The following is a 25633-nucleotide window of genomic DNA, read 5'->3' as shown; positions in this document are numbered from 1 at the left end:
TTCAACCTTTAGTGTACTTAAGGCAGCTCACTAAGAAAGGGAGGAGGAAAATGTCCCAAGAGCCTTCTGTGATGCTTGTGCCTTTGAGCATCTCAGGAACTATTGCTTTGTGCCCCATCACTCTCCTCCTCCATCCTCTCTATGATATTTGAGTTACATAGAGAGAAAACAATGCCCATGAGATGTTGAAAGCAGCCCTGTCCTGTTCTGACTCCATCTCTCCTTCAGGGAGTCTCTATTTTCTTACAGTGGATTGTAATATGGACTCATCTGCCTGGCCACCAAAATAAAACTTCCCAAATTAAGAGTTATACAAATTTATTTCTTCATGGAGTACTTGATGTGTGCCAGAGACTGTTCATGGGTTCCATCTGTTATAGCTACCAACAACTACAGCACCTACTGAGTAGGTAGTTTCTGTGTTCACATAGCAACCAGAGGCCCAGACGCCATAAGCAACATGCTCCTGATTCAGACTCAGCTCTGCACAAAAGCTAAGCTCATGGTCAGCACTATAAACGACCTCTGTCCATCCTGCTCTTCTCTTGGGTCTTAGCTGTGTGTCCTAAGCTGGGAAGTATGTGGTACAGTGTTGTAACCTTTCAGTTATTTGCACCCCAAAATCCTCGAATGTTTATGGTATTTTAAAACTAGATTTGATACAGGTCAGAAGGAAACGGAGACAAGCTATAGCCACATGTATCTCACAGCCAGCTGTCCCAACACGTTCTGGCAGACACCATAATCTCCTGGGTGACAGCTGCAGAACCATCCTGAGTCCACTCTTCCTTCCTAACATGAACATCTGAGTGAGCTTTTAAGTGGTCCATCCCTGGAGAAGGTAGAGCATGTTTCTAACCATAATATGTACGGGACTGAGGCAGGAGGATCATTTTTAAGTTGATGGCCAGCCTGAATTTCATAATGAGATGGAGGGAGGCCAGCCTTGGCTACACAGTGATTGCTTATATCAAAAACTAAACCAAACCAAACCACAAACACTGTCAAGTTGAGTCATGTGTCTGTTAAAAACCTTGCAGAGAAATCTTATAAACCAGTGATTCTCAACCTTCCTAATGCTGCGACCCTTTAATACAGTTCCTTATGTTGTGGTGACGTCCCCCCCATCTGTAAAATTATTTTCATTGCTACTTCATAACTGTACTTTTGCTACCGTTAGGAATCACAATGTAAATATCTGCATTTTCTGGTGGTCTTAGGCGACCCCTGTGAAGGGTGGTTCAACTCCAGGGATGCGACCCACAAGTTGAGAACCACTGTTATAAACAGTAGAAAAGTCCCCCAGTTCCTCCAAGGGCCTACAGATCTGTACACCATCTGCCCTGACCAGGTCTCAGGGCTGTGCTGACCTGGTCCCTTTCAGCCCACTGACCACGCCACTACAGTTTTTCTCACCTTCCCTCCACAGTACATAGCTGCTTCCCACTGCAGACTCTGGGTGCTTCTTTGGGGGCCTCACATAGCTCACTACTTAGCCTTCAGGTTTCAGCCAGAATCTCACTTCATGCCCACTCAGGCCTTTCCTTAAAAAAAAAAAAATTATATTTTCTTTCCTTTCCTTTCCTTTCCTTTCCTTTCCTTTCCTTTCCTTTCCTTTTCTTTTCTTTTCTTTCTTTCTTTTTTCTTTTAAAAGTGATACTTATTGCATGATGCACTCATTTCTTTTTGGTTTAAGGCCTCCGTGCCTACCTCTGCTCCTTCAGTTTGAATGTGATCTCTATAAGGTGAGTTCTTTAGTTCAGGGTCACATTGCTATGCAGTGTGAACAGTGCTCAGCAGTGCGAATGGCTGAGTTAGGTGGGGTGGTTCCGGCCTGTCAAGCATCCATATAGTGCCTGGCACCATCAGATGACACTGCTGGGCTGCTGCTGCTGCTGCTGCTGCTGCTGCTGCTGCTGCTGCTGCTGCTGCTGCTGCTGCTGCTGTTGCTGTTTATGAAGTTTCACCACCACATAAATATCTAAAGCCAGTTTTAGGACTTGTCGAGACAGTCAGGTCCTCAGAGGCCAAGACCCCTCTGTCTCATGACAGAGCCCCTGAAGCTGGTGTTATTATGAGGCGGCTCCTCTGCCAATTTTTAGCTCATGTGGACTTGACCTTCAAACCAGCAGCTTTCAGCTCTCATGTCTGATGGGGGCTTGCTGGCTGACCTTTTACTTAGGCCCAAGGCAATGTTTTCCTCTGTGACAAACTTGCCCACTGCCAGTTTTTTAAGAGCTCCTGCCCTTCTGAGGCAGAGCTTGGCTGCCTGGTTATAATCGGCCCTAATACCCGATAAACTGTGAACAATGGCCTCGTTTGAGAGGAAATATTAAGACAAAAAGACTGTCTGCCATGCAGAGGCTGTGCTAAAATGGAGCTCACAGAAAGGTTGGGGCATGTGGGATGCTGCCCCGGCGACTCCCATAAAGTGAGGGAGGCTTGCTGGCCCTCACAATGGGCCATTATAAGGGCACCACTGAACCACGTAATCACAGCCCTTTTCAAAACCAGAAAAATGTGTCAAGTATTAGACAAACGTAAACTGTGCTTGAATGTGAAACTAGAAATTTCATAAATAGCAGAGTCTGTTTAATCTGATCAAATATTTCAAGAAAAAAAAAAAAGAAGGAAACAAGGCAGTTTTCATTGCTGAACAACAGTTTCCTGGCTTGGTTTATCATTTGCAAAAGTTTCAATAAAAGAATTTTGTCTGAAAATGTTTTGTTGCTTATTATATCTATAGGCTTTCATTTTTGTGGGATTCATAGTTTTTTAAATAACAAAATTGGTGCCTACTATATTACAGAAAATAATAAATATAAATAAAACATGATTTATTTATGATTTTAGCACCCAGAGATTGTCATGTTAAAGCTTTCTCAGTGATTTGTCAGCAGTTTTTATTTTGGCCACACATATGTATAAACATGTTGAGGTTGATGCTGTGTTCTCACTTAAGTTAAGAACTTTCCTGCTTATTCTATAGTCCTCAGCGATAGCATAGTAGCCATATCTGTGCCTTGGTTCTTCATGAGGACAGCTGCATCCCTTTCCTGGGAGATTTCTGGCAATTCCTGGAGACATTACTGGTTATGGCAGCTGGCTTGGGGTTAGGGTATGAGTCTCCTGACATGCAACCTGGAGAGGCCAGAGCTGTTGCTAAGTGTCTAAGAACGAACAGATAAGCCTCCCCATCAGAGAGTTATCTGACTCCATTACAGGACCAAAATGTATGCCTAAACTAGGTCACTGCCTCATTATTAATCTACTGGTCTCTTGTTAGGTATCTATCAGCAACTGTTTTGTTACCAGAAGTTAATCATTAGCAAGTAATTTGCAAAGGACCAGATGATAAGTACTTTAGCTTCTGTGGACACTAGGTATATTACTTAACTCTGTTGTCACAAATAGTGATATAAGATACATAAATGAGAAAGTAAGTGTATCTAGTAAAACTTGCTCTCAAAAGTAGATGGTAATTAATATGTGGGTATACACTGTAGTGTGTGTGTGTGTGTACATATATGCACTCTACTGGGAGTCTTAAACTTAAAGTCACTGTCCTTTGAACAGAATAGTAGCTGGGTAGATGTGTATGTGTGTTAGTTACTTAGTTACTTTTATTATCTTTGTGACAAAATCTGCATCAACTTAAGAGGAAAGAGATTGCTTTGGGCTCACATTTCATGGAGAGGAACACATAGTAGCCTGACCATTCTGTGCAGGTCAGGCTTGTTACATCATGGTATGCTCCAGAGCCTACTGTTACAGTTAGGAGTGACAGGGACTCTGACCCTTTTGGCCCACCCTCCAATGACCCACTTCCTTCAGCTACCTGCCCCTCAAAGTTCTATGACCTCCCCAAATAGCATCATTATCTGGGCACTGAGTATTCAAATTCATGAGTCTGTGGGGACATTTCACATGTAATATGTTTTAGTGTCAATTTATCTTCTTTTTCATTTGAAAGTTCCACCCATTTAGTTTAGCAGATGAAATCAGTAATTTGATGTGCATTGAATGTGTACTTAACAAGGTCAAGGACAGAAGCAGGTAGAGGAGCCAAGGGATACTTTTCATCATCTGGATGACAAATGGTGATGGTATTGATCAGGTGGTAGTCCCAGTAGAAGGCAAAACTTGGTAAAATTCTGAGTATGTCTTCAAGATAGACAATAACTGTTGATAGGCTGTATACATGACACATGGGGAGTGAGTTCAAGGCCAATCCAAGCAGCTTACTGAAATCCTATCTTGAGCAAAACCAGAAAAAAGTTGTGTTATAACTCACTGGTGTTTGTCTAATATGAGAAAGGGGCTAGGTCTAGCCCAAGTACAACACACACACACCCCACTACCACCACCACCACCACCAACAACAACAACAATAACAACAGCAGCAGCAGCCACAGGAGCAGGTTCCATGTTTTAGCCTTCTCACTGTTGAACTGGAGGAGCTGATGTGGAGGACATGCTAATTGTGAACTGTTTGCTGTCTAGACAGCTATATAGACAGGTAGAGAAGAGTCTGGGATTCAGAGAGTTCTATGATAGGGGCTTTGTAGTTCCAAGACTAGCTTGCAGCACCAGAGCTGTGAGTGTAGATAGTTGAAATCAAGCTTGAGCCTTCATAGGTAAAATGAGGAGCAGGAGAAACTAACAAAACAGACTCAGAAGTCATGACGGAAGAGAAAAGGCATGCTGACCATGGTGAAGTGGGTGCCAAATAAAGACTGTGGACTAAGCCTTCTTGCTGTGGCTGCATCATGCGAGGCTTGTTTATACCTAAGGACTTCTGTCCTTGCCCGGGTGGCTCCTTCTGCTGATAGGCCATTCCTTACCAACCTCACACCTGCATGCAAGCACCACAGTCTCTCTGGGTCCCTTTCTTAAGCCACTTCTGAATGTTCACCTTCCTGATTCTTAGCTGGGGCAAAACCAAGCTGTCTGTTGAGTGAATAGAGGGCATACAACTTTCTGATAGACACAAGAGTTCAGATGAAACCCTCGAAGTCTTGTGGTCAGGATGGGTGTTTTCCCTGCACTGACTGCATCCGCATCCACCGGAAGCTTGTTAGCAATACAGACTTTTAGACCTGTCCTGCTGCGCCTGTGGGTTTGCACTCTGCATTTAGCAGCATCCCTCAATGATTTGCCCTAACCTACTGTTGTATTTAGTTCTCTAGGTATGGCAGGGGAGCAGGCGTTGGGTATCTCTCGATGGCAACCACCTAAACTAAGGTCTCAAATGGTCAAAGTCAAATGGTTTAAGAGTTGTTTGGGTGTTCATTCAGAAGTTGTCTTCATGTTGTCAGCATCAAAAGACAGCCGGGGTTGCAGCCTGTAGCCTAAGGAGCTCTCCCAAAAAGGCCTGCTACCCAAGAGAGAGAGCAGGATCTTCACTTACTTCCCCCAAAATGGATTTCAGGATGAATTGCTATGAAGCTAAGTTAAGGTTTACAAAGAAGTGGTAGTACCAGAAAGAGGTAGTACACGCTGTTAGTTGAAATGCGCGTGTGTGGGTTCTCGTGTTTAATAGTTATTTATGTGGTATTTTAGTTCTTGAAATTACATCATTCAGAGGGTATAATTTACAACCGGAGTCAATGATTCAGCAAACTTTTTACATGAAGTTTAAAGCACGAGCTGGGCTACGTGTTTCTCTTAAAGTGTCTCTCCCTCCATAATGAAATTGCTAACGTGGTCTATGAGGTGTTCAGCTTCAGGGATGAGAGAGCCGTGCTGAGAAAGCCAAACTCCAAAGCCACGTATGTTCTTTCCTCAGGCGTGGCTCTTAGCTGTTCTAACCCTCCTGTTGAAGAGATCTCTCTGAGGAAGAGCGTTGTCTCTGCAAGCAAACTTCACAGCAGCCCTGATGTTATCAGCCCCTTTGAAACTCCTTCCTGCTCTGTTTGATCTCTTAGTTCTTAAGAATTTCATACAATAAATTTTGATCTTACATATCCCCAGTCCCTCCCAGGGGCTTCTCCACTACCCAACTTTGTGTCCATTTCTATTTTCTTATTGAACACATTAAATCCAATTTGTGCTACCCATGTACCCATGGGCATGTTGTCCTTCACTGCTTAACCTCTTGATTCAGCCAACAAGAAACACAAACCAGACCCTAAAGTGAGAGGCTTTTTTTTTTCTCTTTCCATACTCTCTATTTCCTGCCTTTGTGATCTGCTTCAATCAATTAAAAAACAAAAGTACATGTAGAAACTTTGAAGGCTATTTTATAGCATTACTCAAATGGCTTCTTTCTGAGAGTGATTTGAACTGACCCACTCTAGGGTTGATAATAAAATATACTGTTGGGCACATGAGAGAGCCCTGAGAGAATGAATGTGTACATGTTCTGTTCTCTATATTTTAAATTATCTTAGTATTTAATAACATTATGTAACAACTGAAGCAATGAATATGTTAGAATCTTAATATAATAATACTATAAAAACTTTAATCCTTCATTATGTTTTATATCTATGAGTGTTTAGCCTGTGTGTGTATCTGTAGATCTTGTGCATTCAGTGCCTGAGAAGGCCAGAGGAGGGCACTGGATCCACTGAGACTGGAGCTACAGATGGCTGTGAGTCACCACGAGGGTGCTAGGAATCGAACACAGGTCCTCGGGAAGAGCAGCCAGTACTCTTAACCACTGAGCTATCTCTCCAGGGCCTCAAACACGTTTTATGAGCATCTCTAAATACCATTTATCCTAAAACCAAAGCGTGCATCCCTCTTACATCATAATAGGCACATTGTTTTATAGATTCTTACTTAAGGAAAACAGGCTAGTGGGAATTTTTCATCGGGCCGGTCTAGATTATTTAGTATAACAGAACTTTAGGAACAAACAATTCTTCCTTATTTGTTTATATACTTATTTGCTTATATACATTGCTCTGATTCCAGAAGCCTAGAGAGTAACAAGAGAGGAGGCCACATCTAAGTATTCAGACCCATGAATCCGCATGCAAATCCATATGTTTGTTTAAACACATGTGGAAGGTTTATGTTCACACTGCTGGATTTAAACCAGCTAATGTTTCTCTATTCGTTTACAACCCAAGATCCATAGACATCATTGATATGTGTCTCTCTAGTGTGCCACTATGGTGAGAAAAGTGCAGCCAGGCCCTGGCTTGTAACCCTGGCAAGCGTCTGCATTTCTGTTTCTCTACAGGGATGCTAAAGTATCACTTGTGTACTTACATGGGTACTTGTCCATATTAACAAATTGAATTCACACACACACACACACACAAACACACACACACACACACTGAGTAATATAAGAAATCTAGCTTCCTTGGTCTTACCATTTTTCAGATATTAGTATTACATATTGATTTCTTTATAAAAATGCAATTTAAAGGACAGTAGGAGATGAATGTGGAATGATTTGGTGAATAGCGACTGATTAAAATTTATTGAACCATTTATATAAATGTTTATGGTGTGTGTTTATATATGTATATATATACATATATACATATATATGTTAGTGAATGTGTATCCTTTTTCTCTTAGTTAAAATCATTCCATTCATTCCTTAAAATCTTGCTAAATTGTCTATTTAGTAAGAAATCTCTATTCTAGTACCTTCTATAAAAAGACCAAGTATAGATACTTCAGACAGGAGCACCATGTGGACTCCTCATATCCGTTCTGTCCTTATATCTTGTTTATCACTCAGTTCTACCACATTACCAGGAAGCAAGCTGTGGACTTAGGCAAACTAGCTGCATGAGTGTGTTCTAGTAAAATTGTATTTGGCATTCATACTAGACTCACCTGTCATGAAACGCCGTACGTTCTTCTTTTGCTTGTCTTTATTTTCTCATTATTTAAAAATACAAAAATCAACCAGTATGAAGAGAGATAGTTTGGATTGGAGACAGAACTTTGTCACAGAGAAAAGGTCTCGGGCTTGGTAAACCTAGTCCTTTGTAGCGCTTGCTTACCGGGTGTTCTGGGTTTTTTGTTTCCATCTGACTTTCACTTTTCTCTTTCACATCAGGATTGATTTTTCTTTTTACTTTTCTTTTTTTTCAAGGATACATCGGTGCTGATCATACAGAAAACAAGATCATCTGTACTAGAGCCTATGCTCTGGGCTCATTTTTACACTAATGACATTAGGAATGTGAATAGAAAAGGGCTCAGATGCTTGTCTGGTGTGCCTCTCTCTGAGGCTTTACCCAGGTCATTTGAGAAAGCTAGCCTTCTGTGTTTCTCACTTTGGGATTGCCCATTGGCCACCCTTATAAATATCCATGTAAAAGTCAGGACGGGCAGAGTGAGAGTAGAGGGTTGATGAATAACAAGCGATTGGGGGACAACCCTTCTGATACTTCTTAATGATTTACTGAACGCAAGAATAAATTCTCTCCCCGAACATGAGAAAATATTCTGTTGCCCTTTTTGAACAGAAATAAAAACAGTTGTGAACTGACAGGATTATGGAAACTTTTCACGGATTTGTTCAAATCCAGAGTAGCAAATGGTGGCGGGAGAAGAGGGGCCATGATGGCTCAGATGGGAAGTGTTGGCAGAAGTGGGTCCAGGAGTCAGCTAGCATGGTGGTATCTGTGTCCACCATCTTTCACTGACTGGTGATGGGCTGCTGAGGGAAATAGCCTGTCAGTGTCACCAGGGAGTGGCAGAGCTTCCATGTGATAGCCAGGGAAGCATCCGTTCCAGCTGTGCAATCAGCTCACGATCTTAATGAAGAAGGCAGGACAACAGGAAGGGAACCAGAACAAAGACATTTGCGATCCCATGGACTTTCATGTGGATAGCGAGTGTGAGACGTAAACGATGCCAGCAAAAACTGCATTGTGGTAAATGCACAGAATATTGCAGTTTTATCTTGTGATTTGGACTTCAACTGCTCAGAAGTTCTCAATTTCTTGCACAACACTGTATTTATTTGGGCTTTTACTTTAAGGGCTACAGAGCCTCATAAAGATGGTGTAAGGGAGTGAGAACAGAGTAGGGTCCTTCTCCAGCATCCTCGGGAAGAGAAAAGCAGGTAGGGTTAAGCTTTTATCATCCACATTGGTACATGAGGACTCAAGGCCTGGAGAAGGTAGGACTTGCTTAGTCATTTGTACTGTCAGTCTGACCATGGGTGTGCAGTCCTCAGCTCCTTTTCTGGCCATACGAACAGGCACCCAGCTCTCAGGGAACTTCCAGGAAACACTGAGATTTGAGCACTGACTTCTCAGAAGAGCAACTCCTCTTAACCAAGCCCAACCTCCAGGGAGTGTCAGGAAGATGTTGTCCACACACAGAGAGACAGAGAACACACCCCAGCAGTTTCCTGCCTAGTTTTACTCCCAGCACAGCTGCTTCATCTTAAGCTGCATGAAAAATAGAACATGGTTTTGTTGTTGTTGTTGTTGTTGTTGTTGTTGTTGTTGTTGTTTTCAAGACAGGATTTCTCTGTGTAATCTTGGCTATCCTGGACTGACTTTGTAGACCAGGCTGCCCTGGGACTCAGAGATCTACCTGCCTCTGCCTGCCGAGTGCTGGGATTACGGGCGTGTGCCACTGTGACTGGCCTGAGCTTGTTTTTTAATTTAAAAGATTTCACTTCAAAAATTCACATTGTCATCCACCCTTGAAAAGGTGGGTGACTAAGCTGTATAGGCTTATATACTTATAAGTGTACCCGTAGAGCCAGTCAGCTGCAGCCTGAATCTGCTGCTCCTTTTAGTAGAAATGAGTGGCTTCCCGTGTCCCTATGGCCTTATCCACAGCTGCGCCCTTCAATTTCGTTGCCTGTGTATGGTACCAGGCTTGGGGATGCCTACTGATACTCTGTCTACAACAGTATTTTCAGACTTCCTTTCCCTCAACCCTTCCTGTGTGTGCCTGTGCATGTGCATATGGGGGCCAGAGGTCAACCTCAGGGGCCTCCTCAGTCACTATCCACCGTTTTTATTGGAGACAGGTACTGTCACTAAAGTAAGAGCTCGCTGATACAAATAGTGTAGTTAGCCAGTGAGTCCAGGATCCGTCTGCCTCCACATCCACAGGGCTGTTGGGATTGCTAGTGGCACCCTGCTTTGATGTGTGTCTTCTGAGGATTGAATGCAGCACCCACGCTCTTGCGGTGGACACTTTACTAAACTGAGCCCTACTTATTGAAAAAGAACCAATAGAAATGTTGCAACGGAAATCTCACTCTACTTGACTGTCTGTAGTGAAGGCCTCGGGGTGCCAGTGCCAGGTGGAGAGCGGGTCCCTTCCTTACTGAAGTGCAGCATCCTGATTCATTAAAGAAAGGGGCTCTGCTGGTGAATTAATGTTTATTTTTAAAATGTGCAGCCGTGCCTCTTTTTAAGGGGAGTAGTGGAATAAGCACATTCTGCTCACTGCCCTCATTTCGTGTTTATTTTGGTACTGTCTATTGTCCTCATCATTATCGCGTCTGGACCCTTTTACAAAACTGAAAATGCCTGTGAACCTCCGTGCCCGTGGTAGGTCAGACTGGTTTGAGACGGTCAGCCGAAAGGGCTTCAGGAGCTGCGGCATTCTGACATAATGAATGAGTTGCAAATATTTATGCTCAAAATGCTATCACCCCATTTCAACAGTAAGCAGCGTTTATCCTAATTTCTAAATATAGATTTTGTCTCTTTTCTCCCTTTGCTTTCACCCTGGGCTGTAAATTGTTTTATAAAGCTACAAGTCATATCTATATCCTGATGACTCGTGGTGAATGTTCTGTGTTTTACATGTTTAGCATATAATAATAGTGGAGGAACAGATGGAAAGGGCCATAAACGCATCAGCGGTGGGTCATCATGTCTTCCTCTTTTCTCACTCCATGGATTGTGTCACACAGTTTCCAGAGAGAATGTCTATGCTTCCTAATTTGAGGATTAGCTGAGAGAAGTTTGTTTTTTTCTATATGAGCATGAACCCAGGTCTCTGTCTCTGCGCCTCTTTCCCTCTCTTTGTCTCTGTCTCTGTGCCTCTCTTTCCCCAAGCGTGTGCATGTACGTGCGTGCATGAGTGTGTGTGTGTGTGTGTGTGTGTGTGTGAGAGAGAGAGAGAGAGAGAGAGAGAGAGAGAGAGAGAGAGAGAGAGAGAGAGAGAGAGAGAGAATAGCTCCCCCCATTTGCTGACTTGATGTCAAGAGGCAAGTTTTGCATCTACCTAGTTCAGACTAAGCTGTCTCTTGAGACCAGGGTGCAGGGAGAAGCTGGGAGCGTGGAGAGTACCCATCGCTTCGCAGTCACACACGGCATCGTTATCCGGCCGTTAGGGATGTCTCGTGTGTGACAGTAGCTTTTGGGCAATGACTCCTCTGAAGGGGGCATCCAGCACTTAACCTATGGCTGAAAGAGAAACACCATTGTCCATTAATGCTACTGGAACGAAAGATGAATGGTGAATTGGCCTTGATCTGACACTGAGCTTGACTTTGATAGCTCATCCTTTTAAAAGGTTCCTTTATATCTATGAAAAAAAAAAGCATGACGTCAAGCCGGGGGGGAAACTGATATCAATATTTAAGACCAAACTAGTAGGAATTAAAAAGAAAAAAAAAATACAGTCCCCTGTGAGAACAGCTTTTTTTTTTTTACACGCATAACTAATTAGCTTAGGTTATTATAAGCTGTGCTGCTGTGATAACGTTTCCGGCGGTGCCTCGGGATGCCTTGTGTATGGTGCCTTCTCTATACCAGTTGCCCTTCGAGTTGGAATTACAGAAAGTAGAGGGAGGAGGAACAAGTAGTCGACCACGTCTCCTTGGCTTGGGGCTGCCTGAACCGTTGCCATGCTGGGAACGCTAGAGTACAGTCACTACCAGGTGAGCGCTCACTACCGGCCACACTCGGAGCCTGATTACGAGGGAATACAGGGGCTAACTGGTCTCTTATACTAAGTACGCTGTTTGCAATAAGGACAGATTTACTCCTTTTAATGCTGCTTATTTTCCGATGCCTTAAGAAGTAATTTACTATAGTTTTAGACGCAGTGAGTAGCAGTCGGATTTATTTCCCTAGCAGGTAGCTGCATTCTCTTTTCCCACCAGCTCTTGTTTAGAGGGTATGAAATAAAATCGTGTTTGCCAGTGAAAAATGACTTTAAATTGAATGTAATTGATTTTGTTTATTTAAAAAAAAAAGTGTCTCGTTCCCTGTTAATGTTTATGGAAAAGGACAACAAATACCGTGCTGGCTTATAAATAGTTGTGCCTTTAAAAACACATGTATACGAGTGATATGCACTTAAAGGTAACTGCTTCATGTGGAATTGATGTTTTCATTGAGCCCATTCATAATTAGAATTCTGAATAATCATATTCTTGTATATTAAAGGAAGTAACCCATAACTCCTTGATTTAAGTATGGCAATGTTTCTGATTATCTTCAGTAATTATTTTAGAGTTAGTTCTTAAGGATTTTTTTTTTGTGGAGCATGGGGGTTTGTGTGTGTGTATGTATGTGTATATGTGAGTATGATTGTGTATGTGTGTGTGGTGTTAGGGGGGTATAGGTTCATGGTTGTGTGTGTGTGTGTGTGTGTGTGTGTGTGTGTGTGTGTGCATGTGCATTTTAACAGAAAGCTGTTCTATTTGCCAAGGGAAATGTAATAACCTGAACTGTGCATTTTCAATTTGCCATTTTGATTTTGAGTTGGGGAGATTTTTGCCTCACGGATACTTGCGAACTTTAATACTAAGCTGTGAGAAGAAGGGCACCAGGATTGAATGAAATGTATAGTTAATTGTCAGGGAAATCAAACAAGACAGGTGTTACGCTGGACTCTAAGAGTTCTAAGTCCTGTGATTTAGACTTTGATACTATCAAAATCCTTTAGCACAGTACCCAGTACCTTATAGGGGATTGGTAATCCGTTCTGTTGGTGGACTGGTCAGTCTCTAGATGTGTGCTACCGGAAGAGCTGTTTGACACCTCAGAATAACACTGCTATCTTCTCTTCCCTTCATGGCCACACTCAGGTGCAGACCCACCTGGAAAACCCCACCAAGTACCACATACAGCAAGCCCAGAGGCACCAGGTAAAGCAGTACCTTTCTACCACTTTAGCAAATAAACATGCCAGCCAAGTCCTGAGCTCGCCATGTCCAAACCAACCTGGCGACCATGCCATGCCACCAGTGCCGGGGAGCAGCGCACCCAACAGCCCCATGGCTATGCTCACTCTTAACTCCAACTGTGAAAAAGAGGTAATTCACGTCTCCTCTTCCCCTCTGTTTCTTACTCTCCGTTAACTGTCTGTGGGATGGCTCTTCTCACCCTTACTGTTGGACTGTCTTTTGTCCTCCTGGTCACAGTCTTCGGCCTCTGTCCCAGATTTACTGGTGTGACCATTTACATCTCAGCCTCCTGTCACGAGTACTAGGTCACTGGGTTTATTGCACATGACAGGAGACGGCCTGACTTGCTCTGAGCAGGATCTGGAGGCGAGGATGCTTCCGTAGTCCCCATCCCCTTCCTTAGATGCCTGCTCTCTTCCCTTCTATGCCTTCCGATTTGCGAAGCAGTGAAAATGCTGAGAGGAGAAGGGGAGGTGGAAAAGGAAAAGCAAAAATAGAAAAGGTGTGGGGCAGGAGGCTTAGACGTTCTGCTTGTTGGGAATGTCTGGGATATTATTTTTATTTTTCGAGGAGCTGGAGAAAGGAAAAACATGGACCGTGAGTGGATGGATTTGAATGTTATGGCACATGAGGATATAGGAGGGAAAGCGAGGCTTATTGCTTCATCCAGCCGGTCTCATAATGAATCGCTGCCTGATGAGTCTCCTTTGGTAGAGGCTGGGCTAGAGGCAATACTCATCCCCTCAGACTAATTTCTGCGCCCAAATTTGGAGCATAAAAAGACCCGGGAGCACTGCTATGGTTCGGTGCCTGCTATTTCCAACTTAAGAGAGCGCGAGTCTCCTTTTAGTCAAGTTCTACTATGTACCGAAGTGTTGATGTGCGTTCACACATGTCTGCCACACAACTTTTGGGTGATTCGTGACACTGGAGGGACTAAGTCTTTTCCCCTCTGCCCACACCAAACCCTTCTAATTCACCCATGTCTGTCAGATGCCTTGATGCAAGTTCCCCTCCATTAGTCTGTTCCCCGGTTAGAGTCTCCTTGTCTGAAAGCTCCATCCATTGCATTGCTGTACTACTAACATCTGTGGTTGTGTTGCTGAAAGACACCTGCAAGTCCACGCACGTCATGTGCTGTCTCTGCTTATGTTTCTGCAGGCGTTTTATAAGTTTGAAGAGCAGAGCAGGGCAGAGAGTGAGTGCCCAGGTATGAACACGCACTCTCGAGCGTCGTGCATGCAGGTACTGAATGACTCGGCAGGCCGAGGATGTAACACTTTGTAATGAGAATCTATATTTGTGAACGATCACACCTCCTCATGACTTCAGGGCCTCTCTTCCTCCCATTGATATTTTTTTTTTAAATAGAAAAAAAAATCTATGAACAGAGCCATTTTCTTCATAGTAACTCATGAATGGCTAAGTAATAACTAAGAAGATTAAATGTGTGTTGCCCTTTAAGCTGCCCACGGTCATAAGGAGAGGGAAAAATACATGGATTGTTGTAAATAAAACGCCCGGTGATTCAGTTAATTTGCATAAATCACCAGCGCATGCTGTATAGCATTGTACCAGCTTCTAAAACGTATTTGAAACCAAGCTGTGCCCATCTCCGTGTTGCTTTATAAATGGAACCTCCTGCTCCACAGACTATGAAGCTTCAATAAGTTAACAGAAGCTAGTAAACACTTCCCCCAAGCAACTGAAGGTCATTATTTCAATTCTATTTAGTGAATCATGGCACCATTTATTTATGTACTGATGTACTTACCCAGATGTACACGAGAGAATATCATATAAACAACAAAGTCGGCTTTTTCCTTTCTGTGTATACTGGAGTGTATATTACTTTAATGATACATTAAGGACATTCATTTTGCTCTCCTAAAACAAGAGTCAAAATTTATTTTAAAAAAAGTTGTTTATAGTTCTCCAACCTATTTTCCTATTCATCAACTCAGTCATAAAGCTATCTATTACAAGTAAATAACCCTGCAATGCCTAGAAATGGAAACTAAACCAAAGCGTGCTAGCATTCTATTCAGATCTGACCACCACCTATTCTTCAGAGCAATCACTTGCTATGACTTATTCTTTAGGTGTTTACAGTTTCCAGACTTTCAGAACAATTTGGAAGGTTTCTCCTGAAATCTCACTCATCTCCAGTGAGACAGTTTGGTAGATTAGCACATCTGAAGACTGGAGGCTTTGCCCTTTACCCAGGAAGAAGGAGAGCTAGATCTGAACCCAAGCCCATGTGTGCTGGAGCCTCACCTCTTTAATGAGAGGTGCACATGAACACAGGGGTGCCCTGGACATCCTTAAGATTTCACTGTGTATCTGCACAGCCCTTGCTCAGGCCCAGGCCCAGGCCCAGGCCCAGACACAGCCACCAAGCACACGGTGTTTACGAGGAAGTGTTTGCACAGCCTACGCCACTGCTGCAATGCACATGTAATCACTGTTGTTTATGATGCTAACTCGTGTTTTGGTACTTCAGCAATAAAATTGATCTAGTGGGAATGTCAGCCCTGCGACTGTAATGATAACTTTATCCTGGTGTATTCCTTGGGGAGCACGGGGCTCGGTGGCAGCTGTGCAAAGAGGTGTTTGCTCTAAAAGTCACTCTGCAATCCTTGAAGGGCCAGCAGGCCCCAGTGGACCACAAGGGCGAGATCCAGCTATGTTTCCCCTGCTCCTAGAAGGCTGTGGGAAAGGAAAAGAGAAGTAATGGCTTTCATGCAAGCAGGGTTCCTGGCTGGTCTTTCCAGTGTAAAGGGAGGCAGCTCAACAGGGTGGTGGAACCTTTGGTTGAATCACAGCCTGCCTCTGCTTGCTGTGTAGCACTAAGCAGGCTACTTGTCAGTATCTCACCTGGACAGTGGCTGCCCTGCCAGTACCCCTACCCCCCGGGGTGATTTTCAGGGTGATAATGTACCCCAAGGAAACACCCAAGCAGAGTGGTGAGCTCTTGGCTGAAGTGCTAGCTGTTAAGTAAAGTTCCCATCACTCACTCCTCTTAGTGGGTTTTGGAAATATCTTGATTTTAGTTGGGGACAAAAACAATGAGTTTTTAGACTCTGTTGCGTTAGGTAAGAAAGGACCAAGAACGTCCTTTCTGGGGTGACATTATACCTGTTTCTCATTGTGGCTCTTTTTTTTTTCTACAGATGGATGATGTAATTGATGACATCATCAGCCTGGAGTCGAGTTATAATGAAGAAATCTTGGGCTTGATGGATCCAGCCTTGCAAATGGCAAATACGGTATCAATGGCCTTGCCTTTTTATTTTGTTTTCCAAGAAAATCTTGAGATGGTTCTCTGTTCATTCCCCTCCCTCTGAATTCATCTTATTTTTTTTATAAGGATTCTTAGAGAAATTTCTTAGTAATGAAATGGGAAACAAGTAAATCATTTTGACATCAGAAATTAAGAAGCTTGCTCCAGTTCATCAGGAGCACTGTAATTAAGCTTCTGTGTTCAGGAGTGCAAGTTCACCTTGTTTTTGTTTGTATGTTTTGTATTTTTCTATCTCGGTGCTGGGGATTGAACCTATGGCTTCACACATGTAATACCAGAGATCTGCAATTGACCCATATCCCCAGGCACTCTCTTCTCCCCCGCCCTCTCCCCCCCCTCTCTCTCCCCTATCTCTCTCTGTGCATATGCATGTATGTGTGCATTTGTATGGGTACACATGTGTACATAGGTGTATATGCAAGAATGTGTACATGTATGTGGAGAGTAGAGGTCCATCTTGGATGCCATTTCTCAGATGTGGCCCACCTTATTTTTATGTATGCATGTATGTATTTTGGAGACAAGATCTCTTACCTGGAATTTGCCAGAGAGGTTCTTTGGCCTACAGTCCCTGGGATCTGCTTGCTGCCTCTCCCTCCGTGCTAGGATCACTAATTTGTACCAAGAGAAACGGGATTTTATTGGTGGGGAAGGGGCGGATGGGTGTTGGGCATTGAGCTTTCTTACTCGGGCTTCATGCTTATAGTAGCAAGCACTGTAACAAAGTGAGCTACCTCTCCAGGTCACTTTTGATAAAATAATCCAACTCTTTAGCCAAATGAATCATTGTGAACTGTGCTGCTCTCAGCTATGTCTGTGCTAATATGATTTGGGAGTGAGGTTCTGTATTCACGTGTGGCAGAGAGATGTTGCGATTCCTATCCCCCAGCAACATCGTGTACCCCAGCTGGAATTCATAAGCCAATCCTCATGAATTTCCAGCTGCTCACAATGCTCACGTGGGTCACTTTGCCCTCTATAACTTGCACTTTTCACCCGCATTGTGTATTCTTTTTCAGGCCTTATATTATTGGTATTTAAATTCCTGTCTTACCAAAGACTTTTTGTAGGTCCTATTTGAAGTTGCTTTCAGTCACTGTGTAAGTTGAGATGGTGCCATTGCCATTTGAGATAGCGCAGGGGACTGTGCAAGCAGACTCTGGTCTGCTCAGTTTTTCGTGAGCTAAGCACCATAAATTATCATATTCTTCAATAACTAGTGTCCAAGAGAATAACCTATGTTAAGGAGAAATCTCAAAACTTCTCCTTAAAGAGTTAATGTCTTTTCCCAACCTACTTAAACTCAGTTTGAAATTTGTTTTGCATGCGTGGTGTGTGTGGCTGTGCTGTGTATCTGTGTGTCCACATGTGTCCTGGTGTACCCTCATGTGGCTTGTGTGAGCACATGGGGACCAGAGGTCAGCATTGGGTGTCTGCCTCGGTTTCTCACTGGGCTTTTCGTGTGGGTGTTGCGAACTCTGTTTTCAGGCTTTCGTGGCCGAGTTTTATCTGCCATCTCTCTAGCCTCTCACTTTGTGATTTTTTTTTTTTAAGAACCAAGTGGTCTGCGATTCTGATCCAGGTGCCTGGGCCCAGCGCTCTCCATGTGCTTTGGCACTTCGGCTCCTCTGGAGCCCTTAGGTTGCATAGCCAATTAGATAGATGCAGACTTTGCCAGTAGCCAGACTGTGAGATAAACACGGTTAAGGCACTACACGAAGCTTCCACTAGGGAATTTTAAAATAGGCCCCAGGACACGGCATATTCAAGGCGTGAGGTAGTAATGGCATGCTCATCTCAAAGGGATGTTGCTGAGTGGTCCTTTTTGCAGATTGATAAATGCATACTTGGGCACACTCAAAAGTACCGCGAGGTGACTTATTTCATAATATCATTGATTTTTAGATAAGTTTTGCAATGATAGAGAACTTTGAAGGCACCGAACCCAAACCGATATTCAGTGCGCCAACTTCCTCTTGTTCAAATCCATACCAAATCATAGTGCTTCTGGGACACCTCAGATAAAGGATATGTACCAGCTCTTGAAGGAAACACTGAGACATGGTGCTTAGGAATGAGAGAATTATAGCCACACTTGGGTTCAAATCCAAAGTGCATTCTTACTCTATGCCCTTGCATGCTATCCTAAAGTCCCACATTCCCACATCTGGGGGGAGACGGGATGGGCTACTATTATTTCTGATGCATTTATCTTCTTAGCTAATAAAGTAAAAATAGCATTTACCTTTGGAGATAGATGCAGCATTCAACCCTATTGTCTAAATTATTCCTCGTAACTTGTTAGTTGCAAGATCAAATACTTTGGATAGTGTTGGTTTGTTCAGCTGATGATTCATTAAGGCTGAACAATGTGTCAAATTCCCCATTAGAGAACCTGACTTTGTAACCATGGCGCACCTCACAGTGAGTTGCACACTAGCGCTGGTCCCTGCTTGCTTCCAGCTGAACTGTACTTGCCAACCCATCTAAAGAGAGTTGACCTGGTTCTATCTGCCGCTATAGAATACAACACACACAGTGCCTTCTCCATCTGCACTGACACTGCCGAGACACTCTCCCAAGGTAGACGTCCAGGGGACTGGGATGCTCAGTGTTAGAGCATTCACCTAGGATGTGTGAGGCCCTAGGTACAATTCTCAGCTCAATAATAAGTGCACCCTGAGCAAGGCGCAGGAGCTTGCAAAGGGAACGTTTCTATCCTTGAGCTCACGACCTGAAAGGGAGATCCATATCACAAGTGGAGCCGGACGGTTGAGCAGCACAGCGGCCATTTCCAGGGGATCCCCACAGAGCAATCTGGTGAATTCATTCCCAGCCGGGGATAGTGTCCCGAAGCTGCCCTCAGTAATCGGTGGCCATATTGCCATATTCACTTCTCTCTGGTGTCATAGGCGGGATCTGGCAGAATGTCCTTTCAAGGGCTTCATGTCTTGGGGCATAACTCTGCAGGTAGAAAGGCAGCATTATGTAGAGGTTAGAAGCAGACTCTAAATGTAGGTCTTTTTTAGTTTTCTTTTGTTTTGCCATGCTGGTTGTCGATCCCCAGACCTCATGCATGCTATACAAGTGGTCCTACACTGAGCTGTAACCCCAGCCCTTGTGCCTACACTGCCAAGTGAGACATTTGACTTCTCTGCCACAGTTTCCTTGTCTGTTTAATGTTGTATCAGCTGCAGGTGAATTGATGGGAGAACTTTAAACTTCCACCCTCAAGAAGTAACCTGGCCCTACTAGGCTCTCTGTCAATGTGGGGACCACTGCTGGGTTTTGATCAGTTTGGTGTTCACTTGTCTAAGTGGAATAGCTAAGCAACTACAACCTATTCTGTTTTTACTTCCCCCCTACCCCAAGTCGAGTTTAAATTGAATGCTTATCAGCTTAGACATTTTCCCCCTGCTTGTTTGGCTCTTTGAAATGCTTTGTTTCAAGGTAACTACTTTTTTAAAAAAGTGGAAAGAACTCCGAGAGGAAGCTATCTTAAGGGAACTGGGGTCTAGAAATAACTGTTCCAAGGGCACAAGGGCCCTCCTGTGTTCTCCCAAACAAAGAATAAAAGTCCTGTTTACTTGTGTTAACTGCACAATTGATATTCAGAGAAAGAGATGGGCCCCTCCACAGAGAAAAACAATAACATCTTACAGTGATCACTCACTTGAGGAAATACTCATTTCGGTGAGGGGCACCAGCACACTCAGTTCAGAGCATGGCTGGGCAAAGACAGCAGTATCGTCACCTTGCCCTCACCCAAGCTGGCCAGCCGGGGGCTCTGTGGGTCCACGCTGCCTCTTGTGTGAAGTGAAATCTTGTCAAAAACATGAATGTATAGAATGCCCAGCAAAGATGCAGCCTGGCCAAGCAAGCAAGCGTCTCTTCCTCGTTTCGTCCGAAGGTGTTATTCTGACCCAGTTATGACTTAACTGTGTTTATGAGCAGATTTTTCTAACCCAGAAAGTGAGCTACAAAATTTTGTTTATTTGGTTTTTCCTCTCCCCCTCCCTCCCTCCATTTCTCATTTCTCTTCTCTCCTCCTCTCTCTTCCTTTTCCCTGTCTTCCCCCTTCTTTTCTCTTCCCTTCCCCTCTTCAATGACCTTCTTGGATGACTTACAAGTTTCCTTTCCGCTGACTTATTTGGTTTGGGTTCTTAATTTTTTTGGTTTTTGAGACAGGACCTCACATAGCCCTTGCTAGCCTTGACCTCCTGATCTCCCTGTCTTAGCGTCTCAAAGGCTGGGCCACAGATATGGCCCCCCATGCCTGTTTTTGAACCTAACAGGTGCCTCTCACTTGTCCCTAAAACACAGCCATCAAAACAGAAGTGCACGTTCCTTCCCAGTTTGTGTATGAGGACAGAAGGGTGCACGGTTTCTATTTCTAGAGACACTGAATTCATCTTGTAGCTCACTGTTTCCAGTCTTTAAGTCGCATTCTTGGTTTATTAATGCTCAGACACAAGTCCCCCTTGCAAAACTAAAGATTTGGACTTGGGAATGTTTTTAGACTTCAGTTCCTAGTTGTTTTGATAAAGACTCATCTTTCTGGCCCTTTACAGTGCTCTATGCAGACATGCTAATGCCTCTTGCGTCCCCTCAAGTTGGACAAGAACAAAAGCAAACACACAGAGAGCAAGGTTGACCCTGAGGTGACCTGTTTCTCAATAGAACTACTCAGAGCAATGCCTGCTAATAATCAGAGTCACCCTTTATCAGAGCCTTAGCTGGAGGGCATTGAAATGTGGCCCAAGGACATTTCAAATTAGCACAGTGTATTTATTGGCATGTGTGCAGGACGTAGGTGTGGGTATTATATGTTTATGCAGATTTTATAAGAGCTCCATTTATCAAGGCGTGCCCACCTGCCTGCCCTGCCTGCCACCTCAGGCTTACCAGCACTCCCATCAGAAGGTAGTTTGCACTGCGTATACTGCCCTCCAGCCCTATCTCTGTTGTCAGGGCTTTAGCATATGCATGCGTGGAAGCTAGAGGCCGACATCAGAAGCCTTTCTTACCTACCCCACATTTTTTTTTTTTTTGAGACAGAGTCTCTCATGCAACCTGGACCTTAGGCATTAGGCTAGACTGGCTAGCTGTTGGTAAGATTCAGGAATTCTCCTCTCTCTAACTCTCACTTTAGCACTCGGGTATAGAAGACATGTGCCCAGATTTTATGTGGGTGTTGGGGATCCAAACTCAAGTATTTATGCTTAAACAGAAAACAGCAAGCATTTTATCCACTGAGCCATCTCCCATCCCCCAGATCCAAAAACTAAAAAAAAAAAAAAGGTTCTACAACCATTCACCTACCCCACCTACCTACCTGTCTGTCTGTCTGTCTGTTATTTACAGTGTGTGTGTGTGTGTGTGTGTGTGTGTGTGTGTGTGTGTGTGTGTGCCTAATTGCATAAAGTTGCCTTAAATAGAATTTGATACCTAATTGCATGAATAGGTCATAGCCCAAAAGCTGGTGAACTAAAAAACTTGTGTAAAATTATCTTTTGGCCACATGTATATATAGGATATAAATGAAACATAAATTTCATATTTGAATCTGGGTGTTATTCCCAAGATAACTATGTACATAATCATTACAAAATTATCTTTTAAAAAGTAAAAAATCCTAACCCCTTCTGGTCACAAGATTTTCCAGTCAGGATAGCTCATCCTGTATACTGAGTGCCACCTTTGCTGGATACCTCTGGGTCACTCTGCACTTTCTGAAATGACTTGTCTAACACAGAATAGAGATCCTATGACCAGGTAAAGGAGAGGCTAGTTGCCAAAGTGGTAATGAGCAGTTCTCAAGGAGTCATTTGACGGTGTCTGGAAACTCGAAGGGTCTGCGGAGGAAGGAATAAGGCATAGCTAATGTGTAAAATGTTTTCCAGGATGTAAGAGGAACTTGTGATTCTGTTGTCTCCGGCTAGCTACGAGGAAATCTTTGTCCAACTGGGACATCATTGACCCCCCCTCAAAAAAATACAAATGAATTTGCTATGTGAAAACATCCTAGGAGAGCCCAGGAGACAGTTCCACCCTAAGTAGTTAGTAATCCCATTTTTAGTGCTGTAAACTTTTTATTAAGGTCTTTGGGCTCCCTCTTGTGGCTCGTTGAATAATTTCAATCTCAAGGAAGCCAGCTTTTTCTTTTGCCATAAGGACACCGTTCTACCAAAAAAAAGAAAAATAAATTTTAAAAAAGGGAAACATTTGCCGTTGCTTTTCTTTATAAAAGAAAGAGTAAAGTGGGGAGAGGTGAAAGATGGAAGGAAGAAAAATGTACTTTGGTAGAAGTCACACTTGGAATCCTTTGTCACGGGAATAGCCAGCACGGATGGGATGCCTGCCACTTTTGGCAGCAGGCAGCACCTTGCCTCCGTGCTTGGAATGCTCCTACCAGGCAGAAGTCAGTGCAAAGCCATCCTTTTTTCCTCCTTTTATAAACATCATGTACTTCTGTGTGAGTGCTCAGACTTTCCTGTTTTAGAGACACAGTTTTTAGTAGCAAAGAGTGTCTTTTACCCAAAGCCTGGAATAGGGTATTATGGGTTTTCTTGGGAAAGCTCAGTGGTCATTCAACAACTCATCGGTCTTCTTGTCTGTGTCTAGTTACCTGTCTCTGGAAACTTGATTGACCTATACAGCAACCAGGGCCTGCCACCCCCAGGCCTTACCATCAGCAACTCTTGTCCAGCCAACCTTCCCAACATAAAAAGGGAGCTCACAGGTACGTACCTAGCACATATGCTTTTTCTATGATAGTGTGCTCTGGTCCTCACTGGGCAGTATCATCAGTGTAACAGCACCGTTTCCTATCCAGCTGGTGGCTGTGCTTCTAATGTGTATGCTCCCTGACACTTTGTACAGTAACTTAACATGAGATATTAAGACATTAGGATGCCAGTTTCCAGTGCTAGCTGAGAGCCTTTGTCTGTGACTGCTATGCCCTTTGGGTTGGGGTTACAGACACTACTCTCCCCTGTAACTTGCCCCTCCCCTACCCACTGTAAATTTTGCTTGCCAAGGCCCTGGAGGTTTGAGTTTGAGGATCCTGCTTTGGCTTTTCCATTTGAGCCTTCATTTGGAATGGAGCAAGAATTTATTTCTTACATCTTTAGATGCCTCCTGCTCTTTTCACTGTATCATGTGCAAGAGATTTATTATAGAAAGAGATATAAATCATAAAATGGAGCCATCAGAATGTTTGCTCTTGAGGCAAGTGTGAAATTACCTATTTTGCCACTTTGTTTGATGCTTTAGGGAAGGCATTTGACCAATAAAACATGACAGAAACTGTATTAGAACTGGCATTCTACCATGGTGAATTTTATGGTCCCTGCCCCAAATCCCTTTTTATTATTTAGTTCTTGCCTCTTGCAGACTTGGAGGCAGGAGTGAGAATATAGGGTATGGATTTGTTGTAAAGATTCCTATCCTATCCAAAGGCACGACTATAAAAACTATCTCAGAACATTTTAATAGAAGAAAATAAGGTTTTTAAAAAGTGTTAATTGAGTTTTAAAAGCTAATTTATTAATAAGCAAAAACTATAAGGAGCAAAACCATAAAAAGTCATCAAGGGACGATGGAGAGTGAAATGTTCTTATCCTTCTATGTGAGACAGAAAGGAGGAGAGAGGGGAATGGGGGGGGGAGGGGAGAATGTCCATGATTTGGACTGGCCTTCTGAGTTTAGGAGATTCTGACTTTAATCCCATCCATCTGCACGCACACACATACATGCACGTGTAGTTAGGAGCGTCATGGTGGGCAGGGTATGCTCTGGGAAATAGGACACATGCTGAATTTATCATGGTATGAACTCCACACAGTGGCTTTACGTAGACCAAGAAGACTGTAATAGCATTAAGTGATATAATGTTAATTGTTCTATTTCCAGTGCAGCCTCTCTTTCACTGTCTCAGTGCAGTGTGACATAGGTGTTTACATTTAGGACATATATTATATGTAATATATTATAATATATGTAACACATATATTATACTGAGGTGAGTGAATTTGCCTCAGAAGCTGTGAGGCTTGCTATTCTGTGGTAAAATCGCTTTAGCTTACTATTTCAAATACTACTCTTAAAAGGAAGCTAACATGGTATAACAAATCTCAGAATGAATCACCAGCATAATTTTTTGATACTATTATTTATTCCTCTCAAGACAAGAGAGAGAGACACACACACAGGGAGAGACAGAGACAGAGAGAGTGAATCTTTTGACATCAAAATATCAGATAAGCTGCTATTCAAATAAACCTTTCAAATGGAATTGGCACCAAATGCATCTAGACTTTTCCTGACCTGTGCTTCCACAGGCGCACAAATGCTGAATACACAGTGGCTCCTAAGAATCACCATAGAACTCTGTTCTAGTGGAGTCTGACAGATCCTGCCTCCCATTCTGAAAACCAAGCATCTTTCTCATCAGATAGTCAGAGGCCAGGAGAACAGATTCAGAAACAGTCGCCTCAGTTTTCATGTCACTGTATTACAAAGGCATAAAAATACGGAAAAGTCATTTGGCCCCAAAATAAAGTTTGAATCATAATAATAGAATATGCTATCAGGGGCTGGAGAGATGGTTCTGAGTTTAAGAGCACCCACATGGTGGCTCACAGCCATCTGTAATTCAAGTTTCAGGGGATCTGTTGCCCTCTTCTGGCCATCTTGGGCATTGTGCCCAGTGCCCAGTGATACAGAGGTAAACACATATGAACATAAAATTAAAAATAAGCAAATCTTAAAAGTGATGTGACATCAAATAGCTCCTAACTGTTTATTTTATTCTTTTTAGTCCTAGAATGTAGACTTGGTGTGTTGTGGCTTGCTCTCACTTGCCTTGTCTGGTTTGTGGAAAGTGAGCTTTGCAGAGATTCCATATATGTAGCATGAGAAGAAGCAGAACTCTGTAGAAGTTATAATTGGAAAAATAGCATTTCCGTTAGATTCCAGCGAGATAGGCTTAAAATGTTCAGAGCAGATGCTTTATAATGTACATTGTTTTATGTCCCTCAAAGTTCCACTTTCTAATGACTTCATTCACGTGCACAGCGTGTATTTTCCCCACAGAGTCTGAAGCAAGAGCATTGGCTAAAGAGAGGCAGAAAAAGGACAATCATAACCTGAGTAAGTTTGCTTTATTTATGTCCATGGTGTTCCACCTCAGAGTCAGCGGTCTCCTGTATCAAAACGCTGCCTCCAGCAATTTCACA

The 25633-nt window shown here is 43.2% G+C and overlaps 1 protein-coding gene across 21 annotated transcripts in view; it reads left to right on the top strand.

Annotated features, from left to right (window-relative positions):
• Positions 1-25633, top strand: part of MITF (melanocyte inducing transcription factor) — a 218393-nt gene that overhangs the window by 177799 nt on the left and 14961 nt on the right. For 10 of the 21 annotated variants that reach the window (XM_084765748.1, XM_084765747.1, XM_084765744.1 and 7 more), the window contains 5 exons: positions 12992-13219; positions 14252-14335; positions 16264-16359; positions 23019-23136; positions 25473-25547. In XM_084765748.1, coding sequence (XP_084621874.1) covers positions 12992-13219; positions 14252-14335; positions 16264-16359; positions 23019-23136; positions 25473-25547 — 601 coding nt within the window. Of the gene's footprint in view, positions 1-11170; positions 11837-12991; positions 13220-14251; positions 14336-16263; positions 16360-23018; positions 23137-25472; positions 25548-25633 lie in introns of those variants that run through there. The other 11 variants (XM_084765752.1, XM_084765750.1, XM_084765746.1 and 8 more) reach the window with 7 other exon arrangements.

The sequence above is a fragment of the Acomys minous genome, assembly GCF_964271855.1.
Source record: "Acomys minous genome assembly, chromosome: 17".
In the NCBI taxonomy this organism is placed as follows: domain Eukaryota; kingdom Metazoa; phylum Chordata; class Mammalia; order Rodentia; family Muridae; genus Acomys; species Acomys minous.
This window is presented reverse-complemented; position numbering and strand designations above follow the sequence as displayed.